General features: G+C 40.5%; 8 protein-coding genes across 8 annotated transcripts; all 8 read right to left on the bottom strand.

Moving 5' to 3' along the window:
• Positions 1-333: 333 nt before the first annotated feature.
• On the bottom strand, positions 334-839 carry LOC145157887 (putative mitochondrial protein AtMg00240). Its single transcript, XM_079076865.1, has 2 exons — positions 761-839; positions 334-692 (listed from the first exon to the last, which is right to left on the bottom strand). Exons 1-2 carry the CDS (start codon positions 837-839, stop codon positions 334-336), a joined length of 438 nt encoding a protein of 145 aa, XP_078932991.1.
• A 416-nt stretch (positions 840-1,255) lies between these two features.
• On the bottom strand, positions 1,256-1,761 carry LOC145157886 (putative mitochondrial protein AtMg00240). The gene is made up of 2 exons (XM_079076863.1): positions 1,683-1,761; positions 1,256-1,614 (listed from the first exon to the last, which is right to left on the bottom strand). Exons 1-2 carry the CDS (start codon positions 1,759-1,761, stop codon positions 1,256-1,258), a joined length of 438 nt encoding a protein of 145 aa, XP_078932989.1.
• A 416-nt stretch (positions 1,762-2,177) lies between these two features.
• Positions 2,178-2,683, bottom strand: LOC145157885 (putative mitochondrial protein AtMg00240). The gene is made up of 2 exons (XM_079076862.1): positions 2,605-2,683; positions 2,178-2,536 (listed from the first exon to the last, which is right to left on the bottom strand). The coding sequence occupies exons 1-2, from the start codon at positions 2,681-2,683 to the stop codon at positions 2,178-2,180; spliced, it is 438 nt and encodes a 145-aa protein (XP_078932988.1).
• A 416-nt stretch (positions 2,684-3,099) lies between these two features.
• LOC145157884 (putative mitochondrial protein AtMg00240) lies at positions 3,100-3,605 on the bottom strand. The gene is made up of 2 exons (XM_079076861.1): positions 3,527-3,605; positions 3,100-3,458 (listed from the first exon to the last, which is right to left on the bottom strand). The coding sequence occupies exons 1-2, from the start codon at positions 3,603-3,605 to the stop codon at positions 3,100-3,102; spliced, it is 438 nt and encodes a 145-aa protein (XP_078932987.1).
• A 416-nt stretch (positions 3,606-4,021) lies between these two features.
• Positions 4,022-4,531, bottom strand: LOC145157883 (putative mitochondrial protein AtMg00240). Its single transcript, XM_079076860.1, has 2 exons — positions 4,453-4,531; positions 4,022-4,380 (listed from the first exon to the last, which is right to left on the bottom strand). Exons 1-2 carry the CDS (start codon positions 4,529-4,531, stop codon positions 4,022-4,024), a joined length of 438 nt encoding a protein of 145 aa, XP_078932986.1.
• Positions 4,532-4,947: 416 nt separating this feature from the next.
• Positions 4,948-5,453, bottom strand: LOC145157882 (putative mitochondrial protein AtMg00240). The gene is made up of 2 exons (XM_079076859.1): positions 5,375-5,453; positions 4,948-5,306 (listed from the first exon to the last, which is right to left on the bottom strand). Exons 1-2 carry the CDS (start codon positions 5,451-5,453, stop codon positions 4,948-4,950), a joined length of 438 nt encoding a protein of 145 aa, XP_078932985.1.
• A 416-nt stretch (positions 5,454-5,869) lies between these two features.
• LOC145157881 (putative mitochondrial protein AtMg00240) lies at positions 5,870-6,375 on the bottom strand. The gene is made up of 2 exons (XM_079076858.1): positions 6,297-6,375; positions 5,870-6,228 (listed from the first exon to the last, which is right to left on the bottom strand). The coding sequence occupies exons 1-2, from the start codon at positions 6,373-6,375 to the stop codon at positions 5,870-5,872; spliced, it is 438 nt and encodes a 145-aa protein (XP_078932984.1).
• Positions 6,376-6,791: 416 nt separating this feature from the next.
• Positions 6,792-7,297, bottom strand: LOC145157880 (putative mitochondrial protein AtMg00240). The gene is made up of 2 exons (XM_079076857.1): positions 7,219-7,297; positions 6,792-7,150 (listed from the first exon to the last, which is right to left on the bottom strand). The coding sequence occupies exons 1-2, from the start codon at positions 7,295-7,297 to the stop codon at positions 6,792-6,794; spliced, it is 438 nt and encodes a 145-aa protein (XP_078932983.1).
• Between the last annotated feature and the right edge of the window lie 887 nt (positions 7,298-8,184).

Genomic DNA, 8,184 nt, shown 5'->3' with positions numbered 1-8,184 from the left:
GGGAAGCCTTCTCGTCCAATGTTTTTGAAAAACTTTTAGCTTGCCGATCTATGGATGGAATGTAGAACAACTCCACTTTTCCCTTTTGAACTATGTCCCTGATGAAATGATGGTAGATGTCAATATGCTTGGTCCTGGAATGCTGTACTGGATTCTGTATCATCTGAATGGCACTGGTGTTGTCACAGCAGATGGGAGCCTTTTTGAAGTTTAGACAATAATCTAAGAGTTGCTTCTGGATCCATAGGATCTGAGCACAACACCTCCCAACGACTATATATTTAGCTTCAGACAGAGAGCAAGCCACTGATGTCTGATTTTTCCTAGACCACCTTACCAATCTATTTCCAAGCATTTGAGCTCCTCCGAAGTGCTTTTGCGATCAATGTTGCATCCACCATGATCAGAGTCAGTGTATCCCACCAGATTGAACTCAGAATCACGAGGGTACCATAACCCAAGATTGGGTGTATGCTTTAAGTAACAAAAGGTCCTTTTCACAACGAGAAAATGAGATTCCATAGGATTGGATTCATAACGAGCACAAAAAATAGCAGCAAACATAATGTCAGGGTGACTGGAGGTAAGGTAGAGTAGAGAAACTATCATTCCTCGAAATAGGGTTGCATTCACATCAGCTCCATTTGAATCAGTGCCAACAGATGCTGATGAAGAATCAACGTCTTTGTCGGCTTGCAATCGGAGAATTCATACTTCTTAAGCACATATGTAATATATTTAGCTTGGCAAACAAAAATACCATCAGTTGGTTGTTTGACCTGCAAATCCAAAAAGAAGGTTAGTTCACCCATCATGCTCATCTCAACCTTTTTGGCCATGATCTCTGCGAATTATGAACTTAGCTTTTCATTAGTGGATCCGAAGATGATATCATCCACATACACTTGAGCAAGAATGATATGGGAAGCCTTCTCGTCCAATGTTTTTGAAAAAAATTTAGCTAGCCGATCTGTGGATGGAATGTAGAACAACTCCACTTTTCCCTTTTGAACTATGTCCCTGATGAAATGATGGTAGATGTCAATATGCTTGGTCCTGGAATGCTGTACTGGATTCTGTATCATCTGAACGGCATTGGTGTTGTCACAGCAGATGGGAGCCTTTTTGAAGTTTAGACAATAATCTAAGAGTTGCTTCTGGATCCATAGGATCTGAGCACAACACCTCCCAACGACTATATATTTAGCTTCAGCCAGAGAGCAAGCCACTGATGTCTGATTTTTACTGGACCAGCTTACCAATCTATTTCCAAGCATTTGAGCTCCTCGGAAGTGCTTTTGCGATCAATGTTGCATCCACCATGATCAGAGTCAGTGTATCCCACCAGATTGAACTCAGAATCACGAGGGTACCATAACCCAAGATTGGGTGTATGCTTTAAGTAACAAAAGGTCCTTTTCACAACGAGAAAATGAGATTCCATAGGATTGGATTCATAACGAGCACAAAAAATAGCAGCAAACATAATGTCAGGGTGACTGGAGGTAAGGTAGAGTAGAGAAACTATCATTCCTCGAAATAGGGTTGCATTCACATCAGCTCCATTTGAATCAGTGCCAACAGATGCTGATGAAGAATCAACGTCTTTGTCGGCTTGCAATCGGAGAATTCATACTTCTTAATCACATATGTAATATATTTAGCTTGGCAAACAAAAATACCATCAGTTGGTTGTTTGACCTGCAAATCCAAAAAGAAGGTTAGTTCACCCATCATGCTCATCTCAACCTTTTTGGCCATGATCTCTGCGAATTATGAACTTAGCTTTTCATTAGTGGATCCGAAGATGATATCATCCACATACACTTGAGCAAGAATGATATGGGAAGCCTTCTCGTCCAATGTTTTTGAAAAAATTTTAGCTAGCCGATCTGTGGATGGAATGTAGAACAACTCCACTTTTCCCTTTTGAACTATGTCCCTGATGAAATGATGGTAGATGTCAATATGCTTGGTCCTGGAATGCTGTACTGGATTATGTATCATTTGAATGGCATTGGTGTTGTCACAGCAGATGGGAGCCTTTTTGAAGTTTAGACAATAATCTAAGAGTTGCTTCTGGATCCATAGGATCTGAGCACAACACCTCCCAACGACTATATATTTAGCTTCAGCCAGAGAGCAAGCCACTGATGTCTGATTTTTACTGGACCAGCTTACCAATCTATTTCCAAGCATTTGAGCTCCTCGGAAGTGCTTTTGCGATCAATGTTGCATCCACCATGATCAGAGTCAGTGTATCCCACCAAATTGAACTCAGAATCACGAGGGTACCATAACCCAAGATTGGGTGTATGCTTTAAGTAACAAAAGGTCCTTTTCACAACGAGAAAATGAGATTCCATAGGATTGGATTCATAATGAGCACAAAAAATAGCAGCAAACATAATGTCAGGGTGACTGGAGGTAAGGTAGAGTAGAGAAACTCTCATTCCTCGAAATAGGGTTGCATTCACATCAGCTCCTTTTGAATCAGTGCCAACAGATGCTGATGAAGAATCAACGTCTTTGTCGGCTTGCAATCGGAGAATTCATACTTCTTAAGCACATCTGTAATATATTTAGCTTGGCAAACAAAAATACCATCAGTTGGTTGTTTGACCTGTAAATCCAAAAAGAAGGTTAGTTCACCCATCATGCTCATCTCAAACTCTTTGGCCATGATCTCTGCGAATTATGAACTTAGCTTTTCATTAGTGGATCTGAAGATGATATCATCCACATACACTTGAGCAAGAATGATATGGGAAGCCTTCTCGTCCAATGTTTTTGAAAAAGTTTTAGCTAGCCGATCTGTGGATGGAATGTAGAACAACTCCACTTTTCCCTTTTGAACTATGTCCCTGATGAAATGATGGTAGATGTCAATATGCTTGATCCTGGAATGCTGTACTGGATTCTGTATCATCTGAATGGCATCTGTGTTGTCACAGCAGATGGGAGCCTTTTTGAAGTTTAGACAATAATCTAAGAGTTGCTTCTGGATCCATAGGATCTGAGCAAAACACCTCCCAACGACTATATATTTAGCTTCAGCCAGAGAGCAAGCCACTGATGTCTGATTTTTACTGGACCAGCTTACCAATCTATTTCCAAGCATTTGAGCTCCTCGGAAGTGCTTTTGCGATCAATGTTGCATCCACCATGATCAGAGTCAGTGTATCCCACCAGATTGAACTCAGAATCACGAGGGTACCATAACCCAAGATTGGGTGTATGCTTTAAGTAACAAAAGGTCCTTTTCACAACGAGAAAATGAGATTCCATAGGATTGGATTCATAACGAGCACAAAATATAGCAGCAAACATAATGTCAGGGTGACTGGAGGTAAGGTAGAGTAGAGAAACTCTCATTCCTCGAAATAGGGTTGCATTCACATCAGCTCCATTTGAATCAGTGCTAACAGATGCTGATGAAGAATCAACGTCTTTGTCGGCTTGCAATCGGAGAATTCATACTTCTTAAGCACATCTGTAATATATTTAGCTTGGCAAACAAAAATACCATCAGTTGGCTGTTTGACCTGCAAATCCAAAAAGAAGGTTAGTTCACCCATCATGCTCATTTCAAACTTTTTGGCCATGATCTCTGCGAATTATGAACTTAGCTTTTCATTAGTGGATCCGAAGATGATATCATCCACATACACTTGAGCAAGAATGATATGGGAAGCCTTCTCATCCAATGTTTTTGAAAAAATTTTAGCTAGCCGATCTATGGATGGAATGTAGAACAACTCCACTTTTCCCTTTTGAACTATGTCCCTGATGAAATGATGGTAGATGTCAATATGCTTGGTCTTGGAATGCTGTACTGGATTCTGTATGATCTGAATGGCACTGGTGTTGTCACAGCAGATGGGAGCCTTTTTGAAGTTTAGACAATAATCTAAGAGTTGCTTCTGGATCCATAGGATCTGAGCACAACACCTCCCAACGACTATATATTTAGCTTCAGCCAGAGAGCAAGCCACTGATGTCTGATTTTTCCTGGACCACCTTACCAATCTATTTCCAAGCATTTGAGCTCCTCGGAAGTGCTTTTGCGATCAATGTTGCATCCACCATGATCAGAGTCAGTGTATCCCACCAGATTGAACTCAGAATCACGAGGGTACCATAACCCAAGATTGGGTGTATGCTTTAAGTAACAAAAGGTCCTTTTCACAACGAGAAAATGAGATTCCATAGGATTGGATTCATAACGAGCACAAAAAATAGCAGCAAACATAATATCAGGGTGACTGGAGGTAAGGTAGAGTAGAGAAACTATCATTCCTCGAAATAGGGTTGCATTCACATCAGCTCCATTTGAATCAGTGCCAACAGATGCTGATGAAGAATCAATGTCTTTTTCGGCTTGCAATCGGAGAATTCATACTTGTTAAGCACATCTGTAATATATATATTTAGCTTGGCAAACAAAAATACCATCAGTTGGTTGTTTGACCTGCAAATCCAAAAAGAAGGTTAGTTCACCCATCATGCTCATCTCAAACTTTTTGGCCATGATCTCTGCGAATTATGAACTTAGCTTTTCATTAGTGGATCCGAAGATGATATCATCCACATACACTTGAGCAAGAATGATATGGGAAGCCTTCTCGTCCAATGTTTTTGAAAAAATTTTAGCTAGCCGATCTGTGGATGGAATGTAGAATAACTCCACTTTTCCCTTTTGAACTATGTCCCTGATGAAATGATGGTAGATGTCAATATGCTTGGTCCTGGAATGCTGTACTGGATTCTGTATCATCTGAATGGCACTGGTGTTGTCACAGCAGATGGGAGCCTTTTTGAAGTTTAGACAATAATCTAAGAGTTGCTTCTGGATCCATAGGATCTGATCACAACACCTCCCAACGACTATATATTTAGCTTCAGCCAGAGAGCAAGCCACTGATGTCTGATTTTTGCTGGACCAGCTTACCAATCTATTTCCAAGCATTTGAGCTCCTCGGAAGTGCTTTTGCGATCAATGTTGCATCCACCATGATCAGAGTCAGAGTATCCCACCAGAGTGAACTCAGAATCACGAGGGTACCATAACCCAAGATTGGGTGTATGCTTTAAGTAACAAAAGGTCCTTTTCACAACGAGAAAATGAGATTCCATAGGATTGGATTCATAACGAGCACAAAAAATAGCAGCAAACATAATGTCAGGGTGACTGGAGGTAAGGTAGAGTAGAGAAACTATCATTCCTCGAAATAGGGTTGCATTCACATCAGCTCCATTTGAATCAGTGCCAACAGATGCTGATGAAGAATCAACGTCTTTGTCGGCTTGCAATCGGAGAATTCATACTTCTTAATCACATTTGTAATATATTTAGCTTGGCAAACAAAAATACCATCAGTTGGTTGTTTGACCTGCAAATCCAAAAAGAAGGTTAGTTCACCCATCATGCTCATCTCAACCTTTTTGGCCATGATCTCTGCGAATTATGAACTTAGCTTTTCATTAGTGGATCCGAAGATGATATCATCCACATACACTTGAGCAAGAATGATATGGGAAGCTTTCTCGTCCAATGTTTTTGAAAAAATTTTAGCTAGCCGATCTGTGGATGGAATGTAGAACAACTCCACTTTTCCCTTTTGAACTATGTCCCTGATGAAATGATGGTAGATGTCAATATGCTTGGTCCTGGAATGCTGTACTGGATTATGTATCATCTGAATGGCATTGGTGTTGTCACAGCAGATGGGAGCCTTTTTGAAGTTTAGACAATAATCTAAGAGTTGCTTCTGGATCCATAGGATCTGAGCACAACACCTCCCAACGACTATATATTTAGCTTCAGCCAGAGAGCAAGCCACTGATGTCTGATTTTTACTGGACCAGCTTACCAATCTATTTCCAAGCATTTGAGCTCCTCGGAAGTGCTTTTGCGATCAATGTTGCATCCACCATGATCAGAGTCAGTGTATCCCACCAAATTGAACTCAGAATCACGAGGGTACCATAACCCAAGATTGGGTGTATGCTTTAAGTAACAAAAGGTCCTTTTCACAACGAGAAAATGAGATTCCATAGGATTGGATTCATAATGAGCACAAAAAATAGCAGCAAACATAATGTCAGGGTGACTGGAGGTAAGGTAGAGTAGAGAAACTCTCATTCCTCGAAATAGGGTTGCATTCACATCAGCTCCATTTGAATCAGTGCTAACAGATGCTGATGAAGAATCAACGTCTTTGTCGGCTTGCAATCGGAGAATTCATACTGCTTAAGCACATCTGTAATATATTTAGCTTGGCAAACAAAAATACCATCAGTTGGTTGTTTGACCTGCAAATCCAAAAAGAAGGTTAGTTCACCCATCATGCTCATCTCAAACTTTTTGGCCATGATCTCTGCGAATTATGAACTTAGCTTTTCATTAGTGGATCCGAAGATGATATCATCCACATACACTTGAGCAAGAATGATATGGGAAGCCTTCTCGTCCAATGTTTTTGAAAAAATTTTAGCTAGCCGATCTGTGGATGGAATGTAGAATAACTCCACTTTTCCCTTTTGAACTATGTCCCTGATGAAATGATGGTAGATGTCAATATGCTTGGTCCTGGAATGCTGTACTGGATTCTGTATCATCTGAATGGCACTGGTGTTGTCACAGCTGATGGGAGCCTTTTTGAAGTTTAGACAATAATCTAAGAGTTGCTTCTGGATCCATAGGATCTGATCACAACACCTCCCAACGACTATATATTTAGCTTCAGCCAGAGAGCAAGCCACTGATGTCTGATTTTTGCTGGACCAGCTTACCAATCTATTTCCAAGCATTTGAGCTCCTCGGAAGTGCTTTTGCGATCAATGTTGCATCCACCATGATCAGAGTCAGAGTATCCCACCAGATTGAACTCAGAATCACGAGGGTACCATAACCCAAGATTGGGTGTATGCTTTAAGTAACAAAAGGTCCTTTTCACAACGAGAAAATGAGATTCCATAGGATTGGATTCATAACGAGCACAAAAAATAGCAGCAAACATAATGTCAGGGTGACTGGAGGTAAGGTAGAGTAGAGAAACTATCATTCCTCGAAATAGGGTTGCATTCACATCAGCTCCATTTGAATCAGTGCCAACAGATGCTGATGAAGAATCAACGTCTTTGTCGGCTTGCAATCGGAGAATTCATACTTCTTAATCACATATGTAATATATTTAGCTTGGCAAACAAAAATACCATCAGTTGGTTGTTTGACCTGCAAATCCAAAAAGAAGGTTAGTTCACCCATCATGCTCATCTCAACCTTTTTGGCCATGATCTCTGCGAATTATGAACTTAGCTTTTCATTAGTGGATCCGAAGATGATATCATCCACATACACTTGAGCAAGAATGATATGGGAAGCCTTCTCGTCCAATGTTTTTGAAAAAATTTTAGCTAGCCGATCTGTGGATGGAATGTAGAACAACTCCACTTTTCCCTTTTGAACTATGTCCCTGATGAAATGATGGTAGATGTCAATATGCTTGGTCCTGGAATGCTGTACTGGATTATGTATCATTTGAATGGCATTGGTGTTGTCACAGCAGATGGGAGCCTTTTTGAAGTTTAGACAATAATCTAAGAGTTGCTTCTGGATCCATAGGATCTGAGCACAACACCTCCCAACGACTATATATTTAGCTTCAGCCAGAGAGCAAGCCACTGATGTCTGATTTTTACTGGACCAGCTTACCAATCTATTTCCAAGCATTTGAGCTCCTCGGAAGTGCTTTTGCGATCAATGTTGCATCCACCATGATCAGAGTCAGTGTATCCCACTAGATTGAACTCAGAATCACGAGGGTACTATAACCCAAGATTGGGTGTATGCTTTAAGTAAGAAAAGGTCCTTTTCACAACGAGAAAATGAGGTTCCATAGGATTGGATTCATAACGAGCACAAAAAATAGCAGCAAACATAATGTCAGGGTGACTGGAGATAAGGTAGAGTAGAGAAACTCTCATTCCTCGAAATAGGGTTGCATTCACATCAGCTCCATTTGAATCAGTGCTAACAGATGCTGATGAAGAATCAACGTCTTTGTCGGCTTGCAATCGGAGAATTCATACTTCTTAAGCACATCTGTAATATATTTAGCTTGGCAAACAAAAATACCATCAGTTGGTTGTTTGACCTGCAAATCCAAAAAGAAGGTTAGT

The sequence above is a fragment of the Lactuca virosa genome, chromosome 2 (genome assembly GCF_052849685.1).
Source record: "Lactuca virosa cultivar CGN04683 chromosome 2, Lactuca_virosa_CGN04683_v6, whole genome shotgun sequence".
Taxonomy (NCBI): Eukaryota; Viridiplantae; Streptophyta; class Magnoliopsida; order Asterales; family Asteraceae; genus Lactuca; species Lactuca virosa.
The sequence above is the reverse complement of the archived record's forward strand: the minus strand, read 5'-3'. Positions and strand labels throughout refer to the sequence as shown.